At 42.0% G+C, this 14,611-nt stretch overlaps 1 protein-coding gene across 12 annotated transcripts in view; it reads left to right on the top strand.

Annotated features, from left to right (window-relative positions):
• LOC124031679 (serine/threonine-protein kinase WNK2-like) overlaps window positions 1–14,611 on the top strand; it is a 136,186-nt gene that overhangs the window by 106,720 nt on the left and 14,855 nt on the right. For all 12 annotated transcript variants that reach the window (XR_006838155.1, XR_006838154.1, XM_046343230.1 and 9 more), the window contains 2 exons: window positions 8,944–9,106; window positions 9,205–9,321. Coding sequence is in view for 10 of the 12 variants with exons in the window: in XM_046343230.1 (XP_046199186.1) it covers window positions 8,944–9,106; window positions 9,205–9,321 (280 nt within the window). In the remaining 2 variants the exon portion in view is untranslated. The remainder of the gene's footprint in view (window positions 1–8,943; window positions 9,107–9,204; window positions 9,322–14,611) is intronic.

Genomic DNA, 14,611 nt, shown 5'->3' with positions numbered 1-14,611 from the left:
GCAGGACGCGGTAATTAAAAATACCTTACTGAAGCGCAAGTCTGTCTTATCTAATGGCCTCTCTTACCTACATGTACAGATAAACCATTCGATACGGAAGTAGATTTGCTTAAATTCTTTCGCAAGATTAAATTTAAGCATGTGTTTTCTCAAAACACTGTTTCGGGCCTGGAAACAGATCAAAGAACTGGTACCAATTTTAAGCCCAAAAGCAAATTCTGTCCTATGGTTAACAACTCCTCGATTAATACCTATTGTAGGTTAGTCGAACAAGAAGCCATGTCAGTATGTATGAGACAAACATACCACATTCAGAAGAATCTCACTAGAACAGAAGAACAGGCACTTAATGAATTAATGAAAGATTCATCTTTGGTTATTAAACCTGCAGACAATGGGGGTGCTGTGGTTGTTTTACACTATGAAAACTATAAAGAATAAATTCAGAGACAACTCTGCAATGAACGTTTCTAAAGAAAATTGTTGATCCCACACAGGTGTTCCAAAGGGAAATATGCTCTAATCTGGAGCAAGCCCTATTAAACCACCTTATCTCACCGGAATATGAATACCTTTGCTGCAAATGTGCCATATGTCCATGCCTGTACATTTTACCGAAATTACACAAACCTAAAACACAACAAGGAAACTATCCAGGCAGACCAGTGGCTGCAGGAGTAGGCTCAATGCTAGAGCCATTGTCGATCTTTGTAGACTCTTTTATTAAAACTCATGTGCAAGCATTGCCATCATATGTAAAAGACTCTATAGACATCATTAACAAGATTTCACCAATAACGGGATTAACAGAAGACTGCATTTTGATCACATTAGATGTCGGGAGTCTATATAACAGCATTCCCCATGTGTGTGTGTGTGTGTGTGTGTGGGGGGGGGGGGTCGGCTGGCAGCCCTAGCTCACTATTTGAGAGATAGAGATACTAACAAATACCGACCAACAAGCTTTATTCTAGGGCTGAATATGTTTTGACGTATAACTCTTTCAGATTTGATGATGAACACCACCTCCAAACGAATGGAACATCGATGGGCTCCACATTCGCTCCGAGCTATGCAACCTTTATGTGGGTCTTTTTGAAGAACGTTTTGTTAACAATGAAAACTAAAATGCATTTTTTAATAAAGCCCTGAAGTGGTATCGATATATTGACAACAAAAAAATGCATATGGGAAGGAATGAAAAAAAGAGCTGTCAGACTTTATGGCACTACTCAATGACATTGACTCCAATCTCAAATTCACTATGAATGTGACATTCTACATGTTCATCACATCGATATGTGGTTTTAGAAATCAAATGGAACCCTATTTACAACTCTGTATAGAAAAGAAACGGACAGAAATACTCTATTACAGGGGGACAGCTTCCATCCTAAGCCATTAAAAAGAGGACTTCCAAGAAGCCTGTTTTTCAGACTGCGCCGTATATGCCACTCCACAGAGGATTATCTAGAAAAAGCAGCGGAGATGCGCACTAGGTTTCTAACACGGAACCCAAACTGGCTGCGCGCGTGCGCCATCGTGCACACGTTTATTTTGTCCCCCACACCAAACGCGATCACGAAGCGCAGGTTAAAATATCAAAACAATCTCTGACCCAATTATATTAATTTGGGGACAGGTCGAAAAGCATTAAATATTTATGGCAATTTAGCTAGTTAGCTTGCACGTGCTAGCTAATTTGTCCTATTTAGCTAGCTTGCTGTTGCTAGCTAATTTGTCCTGGGATATAAACATTGAGTTGTTATTTTACCTGAAATGCACAAGGTCCTTTTCTCCGCCAATTAATCCACACAGAAAACAGTCAACCGACTAGTTTCTAGTCATCTCTCTTCCTTCCAGGCCTTTTCTTCTCTTAACTTTATATTGCGATTGGAAACTTTCATAAATTAGGTGCATTACCGCCACTGACCTTGTTCGTCTTTCAGTCACCCACGCAGGTATAACCAATGAGGAGATGGCATGTGGGTACCTGCTTCTATAAACCAATGAGGATATGGGAGAAGCAGGACTTGCAATCTGTGTCAGAAATAGAATAGGCCTTGGAAATATTTTAGCCCTTGGTGTCGCAGACGCTCGCGCGAGCAGTATAGGTGCATAATTGAATAACATAGATTTCTAACTGTATTTTGCAACGCGAATGGTGTGGTCAGCCTGTCAGAAGAGGCTATTCGCCACAATGTGTGGATGAAGCTCTTAATTTGGCATTGGGAAAAACACGAGATGAACTGCTACAAAAAAGACCGCTCAAGCTAAAGAACACTCCGTAATGTTCAGAAGCACAAATACTTTGAACTCGCGAAAAGTGGGAGATGCGGTCAAGAAACACTGCCATAAATCCACCACTTATTGTGTATATGAGAGGTAGCAATTTACGCAATAAATTGATTCATGCCAACTGCCTGCCACAAAAGAAAATCAGCCAGGCTCTTTTACGCCCTCTTCCAAATGGTAGCTATAGATGCAGAGGATGCGCACAGTGCAACAATATGATGAAGTGTGAATATTTCTGCCACCCACACACAGGAAAACGGTTCCAAATAAATGACATTATTACGTGCTCCACCACCCATGTTATGTACATGATTAAATGTCCAAGTGGACTCTGCTATGTAGGTAAAACCTCTCGTTCTCTCAAACAGAGATTCAGTGAATATAAAAGTTCACTCAGGAGAACCATTCGCAGTACATTTTGATGACCTAAAGCATGACATTTCTACCTTATTAGATTTTGTGGCAAAGAGAATTACCGTGATTACCGGTATTAATAATACTCTGAGTAAAAGAGAATATTTTGGGATTTTTACCCTCCAGACATGAATTATACTCCTATTTAAGATTACTCTGCTTTTCGTATGATGTACCCAATGATTAATGAAAACTTGCTCGGTAGGTCTATGTCCTCATTGTGATTTTACAAACGTGTTTAAAACGTCTTATTTACACACTTTATTTGAATATTTATGAAATGCATATTGTTATATTTGGTAGCACTTGTTTTTCCTTCGCCTCCAACCCCTTCCGATGCGTGGAACGGATATGGGTGGGGCTTGTTCTATATAAGGGTGTTTTTTTATTTTTTTTACTCAAGAGCCCTGACGAAGGCCGTGAGGCCGATATGTAAGCTTATTAAAGATCAGAGATACTATCAAGAGCAGTGTGTGGTTTTTCCTTCATCTTGTTCAACTGTTTACCATGCACCTGCAAAAAAAGATTGCTCAGATGTCTGAGTGCCTTTTGAATTTTGAAATACACATATAAGTGAATTTGTCACAATATTTTTGGTCCCCTAAAATGGGGGGACTATGTACAAAAAGTGATGTGATTTCTAAACAGTTCACCCGGGTATGGATGAAAACAACCCTCAAATTAAAGCTGACAGTTTGTAGTTTAACCTCAGTCATTGTGCTGGAGTACAGAGCCAAAACAACAAAACATGTGTCACTGTCCCAATACTTTTGGAGCTACTGAATGTCATTTTTGGTGAGTTTGTGCATTTGCAAGAAAATGTGAATTAGAGACATTGTGGAAATGAACAAAGTTTTAATGCAAGCTTGTCTGAAGGAAGAACAGTACTGGCTCTGGAGCAGTAGGTGTACACGCTGTGTCTGTGTGGAGTTTAGAGTTGCTAGGGCAACAGGCCTGCCTGCTCTGCTCAGAGAAGATGGGGGAGGAGCAGACTGGCCAAGAACAGAGAGGAGAAAGAAACACAAGGAAATTAAAGATAGCAGTGGCAGCTGTACAGATTACTCATCCAAAGGGCTTTGACTTCTCATTTTATTAATTTAGCAGATGCTCTTATCCAGAGAGATGTCGTTTGTGCATTCACCTTAGGACAACTAGGCGGGACAACCACATCACAGGCATACTATACTGACTCTGTTTTACAAAACTTTAATTGAGTGTATTTTAACTTGTATTGTTTGTTGGTATGGCAATGCCACTGTCAGAGAGAAAAATATGCTGAGAATGATTATCACCACTGCGAGCAAGGTACTTGGAGTCAAACAGACAGGTTTGAATGAGATCTTTAAGGTCAGGGCCCTCCGCAAGGCTCACAAAATCATTTTAGAACCAAGCCCCACCCCCTGTACCCCTCTAGGTGCAGGTATAGGGACCCCTCGGCAGGAAAAACAGAACTAGATAATAATTTGTGCCATGTGATATCCCTCCTAAATAGCTCGGGCTAGTGTTCCTATCGACCCAGTAAGGCCAGTCTCTTTTTAGTGGTATGTAACTGTTCTGAAAGTTGTATTGTCAATTTGTTTTGTATTTAAAACGCCACTTTAAACGTGTACATGACACTGCAACAAAAAGATCCCCCAGGGGACAATAAAGTTAGTAAAGTAGAAAGTACACTAGCTATCAGTAGAGTCTGAGCTGGAAGGGGGGTGGGGGTCGAGGTGAGGAGGAGGATTAGTTAAGATACTGTTTGAAGAGGTAGGGTTTCAGATGTTTCGGGAAGATGGGCAGGGACTCTGCTGTCCTAGCTTCAGGGGAAAGCTGGTTCCACCTTTGGGGTGGCAGGACAGAGAAGAGCTTGGACTGGGCTGAGCGGGAGCTGCCCTCCCAGAGGGCCAGGAGACCTGAGGTGGCAGAACGGAGTGCTTGGGCTGAGGTGTAGGGTTTACTATAGCCTGGAGGTAGGGAGGGCCACTTCCTCTTGCTGTTCCGTAGGTGAGTACCATGGTCATGTAGTGGATGCGAGCTTCGACTGGAAGCCAATGACGTGTGTGGAGGAGCAAGGTGAACTTGGGAAGGTTGAAAACCAGGCGGGCTGCAGCTTTCTGGATAAGTTTCAGGGGTTTGATAGCACAAGCGGGGAGTCCAGCCAACAACGAGTTGAATACAATATGATGCCCTGTCACCTTATTAATTCAACCACTTATTTGGATAACTAGCAAGTTAAATTTAGGGGTTGTGTTAACGCAGAATTTTTTGTTTTTCACGCTAGAAAATATAATCAAACCCATAAGAAATATCTTGCTGTGTTTATAAACGCAGATCTAAAATGCTTATTATTGTAATTTCTGCTCGGCATAGGACGGGCATTCTATCAGCAGACAGCGCTCTGACTGATGACTTGCTACTTTTTTCCGGTACTTTTCTTGATGTAGCCAGCCCACTTTTCTCCGGTGAAATGCAACATTAACTTTAAGGAAAGCTGGCTACATAATTTGTATGGTAAATATTCGAAATATGATGTTCATGCATCGTTTTTGCAAAAAATACCTTGCTTTTTCATTGTAAGCTAATTTACTTGTGTGGCTGCCAGCCGAATAGTGTATAATTTACTTGTGTGGCTGCCAGGCAAATAGTGTATCACTTCTGTCATATGATGAAAAATTAAGCTATTTTCTGCTGAATGTGTTGCACTAATGTATTTTCTGTGAAGGAAAACTAAAGTGCATGTCCCTGATCACGCAATTGAAGCAAAAAAAACTACGACTTACAATAAAATCGCGACCCCTGTCAATGCACAGCTGGACTCACCTGCTCCTGCTTTCTCCCGTTGTGCTATTTACAAACAAACATGTAACTGGCTCAAATGTTTTAGCAAACTATGGTAAGCTTCATACACTGGTGTAAAGTACTTAAGTAAAGAAGTAGTTTTGGGGGGTATCTGTACTTTACGATTTATATTTTTGACTACTTTTACTTCACTACATTCCTAAATAAAATAATGTACTTTTTATTCCATACATTTTCCTTGACACCCAAGAGTACTTTTTGAATGCTTAGCAGTACAGGAAAATGGTCCAATTCATGCACTTATCAATAGAACACGTGGCCTCTGATCTGGTGGACTCACTAAACACACATGTGTCATGACGTTGGCCCTGGGGGTAGGTTTATGACAGTCATAAATACCTCTCTACCCCTCCTTTTTCCTCTACCCTACTGATGTTGCATTTGCAAAACCCTTGGTTAACATAGAAATTCTGGGAACATCAAAAGGTGGGGGGAAATTAACTATATTCTGGTAATCTGACCAATTGAACATATGTGGTGGTACTTAATGAATATGATGTCAGTTCGGTTGTCATCTGAGACATTCTCATCAATGATAAGATGACAAACACTACAGTGGTAAGTCTACACATCAGAGTTATTGGATTTACATGGAATCGTTGTTCAATTTAAATGTTTGAATATGAAATTATTCATGATAGGATGAAATTTAATTTTATCTTCTAAAATGTGAGATTTGGGTTTTCATAAGTTTAGGGCTCTGCTCAATCAGTGGCCCGTCCCTGTGAAGGGACATGGACTATAAAACTTTTCAAACACGCCCTCCTCTCCCTTCCTATATAAAGCCTTGACGACAATATAACCTCCTGTTCTGAGGATGTGAGGACGACGGTCCGATGTCAGAATGGTTCAGATAATTACAGAATGAAGCAAACATCAGCATGAGCTTTGGTTGTGAATGGTATGAACTCTGAACTCTTATTCACTACAGAAGCGATACCTCCTAGCCGTTGAGTTAGCAAGGAACAGACAGAGTATGCCATCTACCACACAATGACGTTACTACAACGTATTCAATTTACCAGCAGAGACATTCTTCAATGTACTCGGTTGGGCAACACGGCCTTCCATCTACCACCAACCTACCGAAGTGCAGCTCAGATGAAATATTTACTGCATTTTCCTTTTCCAAATGGGTGGTAATTTAGAATGGATAAGATTCTGTATTTATGATAGCAAAGCTTCGCCCTTTGTTCCTCAGTCTTCCCGCTCTTTCACTCAAACCCAGCCCTTTTCTTTTGTGTAGCAAGCTGTCATATCTGTTCCGCCCGCTAGGGACGTTTTCATTTATGATGTAATTTGTAATCAAGTTATGATTAATTATGTGTATGTGTAATTCTGTGTGATTAGTTAGGTATTTAGTAAATAAATAATTAAGCCTAATTTTGTATTGCTGATTCAACTTGTTAGCCAGGGTTCGTGAAGAATTTACAACAATCAGATGAGACTGAATTAAGGTGACGATTAATATTGACTGCTATTGATGTAAAATATTACTAGGTCTTTAAGAGTTTATTCGGAAGATAACGGCTCTATAAATATTATTTCTTGGTGCCCCGGCTCTCTAGTTAATTACATTTACATGATTAGGTCAATCAGGTAATATTAATTACGGATCAATTATTTTATAGAAAAGCATGTCATATCACTTAATCCGGCATAGCCAAAGTGACACTACACATGCATTGTTTATAAATGTCTGAGTGTGTCCCTGGGTACCAATGCATTTTCTTATAATAAGGAATTTGACATTATTTTTTACTTTTGATATTTAAGTATATTTAGAACCAAATACTTCTACACTTTTACTCATGTAGTATTTTACTGGGTGACTTTCACTTTTACTTGCTAAACTTTCTATTAAGGTATTTATGACAATTGGGTACTTTTTCCACCACTGGCTTCATAATGTAAAATAATGTGACAGGTGAAATTAAGCACGCAATCTGCTTTATCGCCTAACGTAGCATAAGTTGACTGCAGCTATTTACTTAAAGTAGCTACAAATATATTTTGTCTTTGAAAAAATTCTAAAACTGTAAATCTTGGCCGGGAAGGGGCATGACTTCACTCATGGGCTCTTGTTACAACATTAGAAAATAAGGCTCTTTTTCAAACCAATTTCAGTTGTCAATGTGCTGCGTTGTGAAAATAAGAAGATATCATTCTTAATTCATGGCATGGTTTATTTTTATCTAAATGTTGAATAGACATATAGAGAAATTCATTCATGGAAGAAAGGGCAATAGCCTATACTACTCTGGAGTCATAAAAACAATTAAATCAATAAATTTTATTTGGTGGGGCACAGATCGGCTCTCAGAACAATTCTATGCGGGTGGGTCGGGTTGCGGAGATGAATCTGCCCTGTTGTCCAGTATCGGATGGGGCTCGGAATTGATGTGGCAGGCACTGGGCGGGTGCGGCTAAAAAAAACTGACCTGTGCAGGACTCTACCCCGGAGGGTGCATGTTCAAATTGATAGCTAGCTACGTTTGCTATTCGCTCGTATCTGATATCTTAGCACCATGTTTATCTAGCCAGCTAGCTAGCATAGTAGCTAATATAGCTAGCTAGTTAACACCACAGATAAAAGGATTAGTTATTGTTATCTTTGCTAACAGGTAGCTTGCTTATTAGCTAGCTTGCTTATCGCATGCATGTCCGGGCACATTGACACAAGCCTTTATTATTAGTGAATTAGCAAAAACAAATATTTTCAACAGGAGTTCAATTTTGGTCGCTGTGTCAATTAATCCATTTCTCAATACTGCACCTTTCTGTTGGAGAATTTGCTAGCTTGCTGCTGCTGATTTTCCCAGTTAGACTTTCCTCAGCATTGTGCAGTGCTCGTGGCTCAGGCGGTGAGTGGCGGCTGGCATAGCAGCTATGTAGCGGGACTATCGGCAAAACCCATAGAGAAGGGTCGATAGACTAGAAAAAGCCAATATTGGCCCGATATATCGGCTAGGCCAATTTATGGGTCACTCTCTAGTTTAGGATATACTGTAGGCCTACCAATTTGGCTACTGAACCTACCAAATCTGGATAATGTTTCTTCAACCTAATATAAGTGTTAGAAAGATATGTGTTGTAGTAACAAGACCCTTGTATCACGTTAGGATAAACAATTTCCCATGAGTGTGTGCGGGCCTACATTTATCTTGACTTTGCGCAACCACCTTGTTAAGCTTTTATTTTGATATGCACATACTGTTGTCAATATCAGCCAACCCTTATAATTGAGCATCCGAGAAGTGCATACACTGTTCAAGTGCATTTCAGTTCACCATGTTCAGGCATTCGGGACTATCTCAAGCCATTGCATTTATAATGAGTTGGACTGTATAGTATGTCTCGTTTACTTTTTATTCATCTTTCATGAACCAGTGTGAACTCCGACGCCACCTCAGGGAAGGAGATGAGCGATGGTAACGAGGGGACGCACGGATCAGGGAAGGGCGAGCGGAAGGTCCGGAAACACCACCGCCGCTCCACGCGCACCCGCTCACGCCAGGACAAGATCAACAAGCCCAAACTCAGCATGCTCAATGTGAGTACCGCACATCCATTTATAGTAGTCTTAGTAGATCAATCGGCACACATCCATGTCTCTTGACACCTGTTCCTCTCTGGTTTCTGCCTGGACAGGTGTGTTATACAGGGGATAAGATGGTGGAGTGTCAGCTGGAGACACACAACCACAAGATGGTTACCTTCAAGTTCGACCTGGATGGAGACGCACCTGAGGAGATAGCCACTTACATGGTATGGTTAGCGTACAGTCGTGGCCAAAAGTTTTGAGAATGACACAAATATAAATTTTCACACAGTTTGCTGCTTCAGTGTCTTTAGATATTTTTGTCAGATGTTACTATGGAATACTGAAATATAATTACAAGCATTTCATACGTTTCAAATGGTTTTATTGACATTGACATGAAGTTGATGCGAAGAGTCAATATTTAAAGTGTTGACCCTTCTTTTTCAAGACCTCTGCAATCCGCCCTGGCATGCTGTCAATTAACTTCTGGGCCACATCCTGACTGATGGCAGCCCATTCTTGCATAATCAATGTTTGGGGTTTGTCAGAATTTGTGTTTTTTTTTGTTTGTCCACCCGCCTCTTGAGGATTGACCACAAGTTCTCAATGGGATTAAGGTCTGGGGAGTTTCCTAGTCAGGCTTATTGGGGTAGTATGTACATGTGGGTATGGTTAAAGTGACTGCATATATAATGAACAGAGAATAGCAGTAGCGTAAAAAGAGGGGTTGGCGGGTGGTGGGACACAATGCAGATAGCCCGGGTAGCCAATGTGCGGGAGCACTGGTTGGTCGGGCCAATTGAGGTAGTATGTACATGAATGTATAGTTAAAGTGACTATGCATATAAGATAAACAGAGAGTAGCAGCAGCGTAAAAGAGGGGTTGGGGGAGGCACACAATGCAAATAGTCCGGGTAACCATTTGGTTACCTGTTCAGGAGTCTTATGGCTTGGGGGTAAAAACTTTTGAAGCCTTTTTGTCCTAGACTTGGCACTCCGGTACCACTTGCCATGCGGTAGTAGAGAGAACAGTCTATGACTGGGGTGGCTGGGGTCTTTGACAATTTTCAGGGCCTTCGTCTGACACCGCCTGGTTTAGAGGTCCTGGAAGGGCAGCTTTCTTTGATGTACTGGGCCGTACGCACTACCCTCTGAAGTGCCTTGCGGTCGGAGGCCAAGCAATTGCCCTACCAGGCAGTGATGCAACCGGTTAAAATGCTCTCGATTTTGCAGCTGTAGAACTTTTTGAGGATCTCAGAACCCATGCCAAATCTTTTTAGTTTCCTGAGGGGGAATAGGCTTTGTCGTGCCCTCTTCACAACTGTCTTGGTGTGTTTGGACCATTCTAGTTTGTTGTTGATGTGGACACCAAGGAATTTGAAGCTCTCAACCTGCTCCACTACAGCCCCGTCGATGAGAATGGGGACGTGCTCGGTGCTCCTTTTCCTGTAGTCCACAATCATCTCCTTGGTCTTGGTTACGTTGAGGGATAGGTTGTTATTCTGGCACCACCCGGCCAGGTCTCTGACCTCCCTATAGGCTGTCTAGTCATTGTCGGGGATCAGGCCTATCACTGTTGTGTCGTCAGCAAACTTAATGATGGTGTTGGAGTCGTGCCTGGCCATGCAGTTGTGAGTGAACAGGGAGTACAGGAGGGGACTGAGCACGCACCCCTGGGGAGCTCCAGTGTTGAGGATCAGCGTGGCAGATGTGTTGCTACCTACCCTCACCACCTGGGGGCGGCCTATCAGGAAGTTCAGGATCCAGTTGCAGGGGGAGGTGTTTAGTCCCAGGTTCCTTAGCTTAGTGATAAGCTTTGAGGGTACTATAGTGTTGAATGCTGAGCTGTAGTCAATGAATAGCATCCTCACATAGGTGCTCCTTTTGTCCAAGTGGGAAAGGGCAGTGTGGAGTGCAATAGAGATTGCATCATCTGTGGATCTGTTTGGACGGTATGCAAATTGGTGTGGGTCTAGGGTTTCTGGGATAATGGTGTTGATGTGAGCCATGACCAGCCTTTCAAAGCACTTCATGGCTACGGACGTGATGGTCTGCTTGAGGCATGTTGGTATTGCAGACTCAATCAGGAACATGTTGAAAATGTCAGTGAAGACACCTGCCAGTTGGTCAGCACATGCCCTGAGCACACGTCCTGGTAATCCATCTGGCCCCGCTGCCTTGTGAATGTTGACCTGCTTAACCTGTCTAGGACTGGGTACCCCCCCCGCAGCCAGTGAAAGTGCAGGGCACCGAATTCAAAACAACAAAAATCTCATAATTAAAATTCCTCAAGCATACAAGTATTTTACACCATTTTAAAGATACAATTCTCATTAATCCAGCCACAGTGTCTGATTTCAAAAAGCATTTATAGCGAAAGCACCACAAACAATTATGTTAAGTCACCACCAAGGCACAGAAAAACACAGCCACAAAAAGCAGAAATAGAGATGAAGATCATCAAAGGTTAGTGATTAATTTTATCAGATGACACTCATAGGACACAATACATGTATGTTTTGTTTGATAAAGTTCATATAAAAAAATCTGAGATTACATTGACGCGTTACGTTCAGTAGTTCTAAAACATGCATTGATTTTGCAGAGAACCACATCAATTTACAGAAATACTCATAATAAACATTGATAAAGATATGACTATACATGAAACTTTAGATAAACTTCTCCTTAATGCAACCGCTGTCTCAGATTTTTTTTTTTACTTTACGGAGAAAGCAAACCATGCAATAATCCGAGTACAGCCTTTAGACAACAAAGCAGCCAACAAGATACCCACCATATTGGGTCAACATTACTCAGAAATAGCATTTTAAATATTCACTTACCTTTGATGATCTTCATCAGAATGCACTCCCAGGAATCCCAGTTCCATCATAAATGTTTTGATTTGTTCGATAATGTCCATCAGTTTTGTCCAAATATCTTCTTTTGTTAGGGCGTTTGGTAAACAAATCCAAACGCGTTTTCAGGTCACGTCGGAGGAAAAGTTCAAAAAGTTCCGTTACAGCCTGTACAAACATGCCAACCTAGGTATGGAATCAATCTTTACGATGTTAACATAAAACTTCATTAATGTTCCAACTGGACAATTCCTTTGTCTGTACAAATGAAGTGGAACCTTTCACATGAGCGCGCCAGACCGAGGCTGTGGCACTCTGCCAGACCACTCACTCAAAGAGTTATGAGCCTCTCCTTTAGAGCAGAATCCTCAAAACAGGTTCTAAATACTGTTGACATCTAGTGGAAGCCTTGGGAAGTGAAACATAACTAATATCACCATGTATCTTCAATGGGGGCTGAAACTTCAGATTTCCCACTTCCTGGTTGGATTTTTCTCAGGTTTTCGCCTGCCATATGAGATCTGTTATACTCACAGACATCATTCAAACAGTTTTAGAAACGTCAGAGTGTTTTCTATCCGATACTAATAATAATATGCATATATTAGCATCTGGAACAGAGTAGGAGGCAGTTCACTCTGGGCACTCTATTAATCTAATAGTGAAAATGCTGCCCCCTATCCCAAAAAGGTTAAAGGACTTACTCACGTTGGCTACGGAGAGCGTGATCACACAGTCGTCCGGAACGGCAGATGCTCTCATGCATGCCTGAGTGTTGCTTGCCTCGAAGCGAGCATAGAAGTGAGTTAGCTCATCTGGTAGTCTCGTGTCATTGGGCAGCTCGCGGCTGTGCTTCCCTTTGTAGTTTGTAATAGTTTGCAAGCCCTGCCACATCTGACGAGCGTCGGAGCCGGTGAGGTATAATTCAATCTTAGCCCTGTATTGACGCTTTGCCTGTTTGATGGTTCGTCGCAGGGCATAGTGGGATTTCTTGTAAGCTTCCGGGTTAGAGTCCCGCATCTTGAAAGCGGCAGCTCTACCCTTTAGCTCAGTGCGAATGTTGCCTGTAATCCATGGCTTCTGGTTGGGGTATGTACTGTCACTGTGAGGACGACGTCCTCAATGCACTTATTGATAAAGCCAGTGACTGATGTGGTGTATTCCTCAATGTCATCGGAAGAATCTCGGAACATGTTCCAGTCTGTGATAGCAAAACAGTCCTGTAGTTTAGCATCTGCTTCATCTGACCATTTTTGATCTACTAAGTCACTGGTGCTTCCTGCTTTAATTTTTGCTTGTAAACAGGAATCAGGAGGATAGAGTTGTGGTCATATTTACCAAATGGAGGGCGAGGGAGAGCTCTGTGTGTGGAGTACAGTTGATCTAGAATTTATTTCCCTCTGGTTGCACATTTAACATGTTGATAGAAATTTAGTAGAACTGATTTCAGTTTCCCTGCATTAAAGTCTCCGGCCACTAGGAGCGCCGCCTCTGGGTGAGTGGTTTCCTGTTTGCTTATTTCCTTATACAGCTGGCTGAGTGCGGTCTTAGTGTCGGCATCTGTCTGTGGTGGTAAATAAACAGCCACAACAAGTATAACTGAGAACTCTCTATACTCCAGGCGGGTAAAATCTAGCTCAGATTTCATGCACCAGCTGTTGTTTACAAATCTGCACAGACCGCCCCCCCTGCTCTTACCGGTGTGTGCTGTTCTATCCTGCCGGTGCAGCATGTATCCCGCTAGCTGAATATCCATGTCGTCATTCAGCCACGATTCCGTGAAACATAGGATATTACAGTTTTTGATGTCCCGTTGGTAGGATATTCGTGATCGTACTTCGTCTAGTTTATTGTCCAATGATTGCACGTTGGCGAGTAATATTGATGGTAACTGCAGCTTTCCTGGTTGCCTTCTGCGGGTCCGGACGAGGCATCCAACTCTTCTTCCTCTGCGTCACTTCCTTTTGCGAGTAATTGGGATGTCTGCCCTGTGGGGTGTTTGGAGAATATTGTGTGTCCTGCTTGCTGCTGTTGTTGTTGAAAAAAATCTTTGTCTAAGCCGAGGTGAGTGATCGCTGTCATTATATCTAGAAGCTCTTTTCTTCCGTAAGATACGGTTGCAGAAACATTATGTAGAAAATAATTTTCAAATATCGCGGTAAAAAAAACATAATAGCACAATTGATTAGGAGACTGTAAAACAGCGGCCATCTCCTCCGGCTCCATTTTGTTATGAGGCAAAATTGTGAGTGAGCCCACTGCCTTGGCTGAGAAGTACACATGAATGGTCTCAGGATGCTTTACTGTTGGCATGACACAGAACTGATGGTAGCGCTCACCTTGTCTTCTCCGGACAAGCTTTGCAGCAAAAACTCCCCTCTCTCACTAAAAACCTCAGCCCTGTTAATTTTGGACCGATATGCTTTTTTGTACGTGGATTACACATTTAGTTGCAAATCATTTTTTGTTTCATTCCCCCAAAATCTAAATATTTCTCCAAAACTGGTGCCTCTGGCCGTGCTTTGGATAGGCAGGTGTCAAACACCATCACATAGGCCTAGCCCAATTTGATTTCTTATATATTTTACCCCCTTTTTCTCCCCAATTTCCATCTTGTCTCATTGCTGCATCTCCCCAACAGGCTCGGGAGGCG

The sequence above is a fragment of the Oncorhynchus gorbuscha genome, linkage group LG03 (genome assembly GCF_021184085.1).
Source record: "Oncorhynchus gorbuscha isolate QuinsamMale2020 ecotype Even-year linkage group LG03, OgorEven_v1.0, whole genome shotgun sequence".
Classification (NCBI taxonomy): domain Eukaryota; kingdom Metazoa; phylum Chordata; class Actinopteri; order Salmoniformes; family Salmonidae; genus Oncorhynchus; species Oncorhynchus gorbuscha.
The sequence above is the reverse complement of the archived record's forward strand: the minus strand, read 5'-3'. Positions and strand labels throughout refer to the sequence as shown.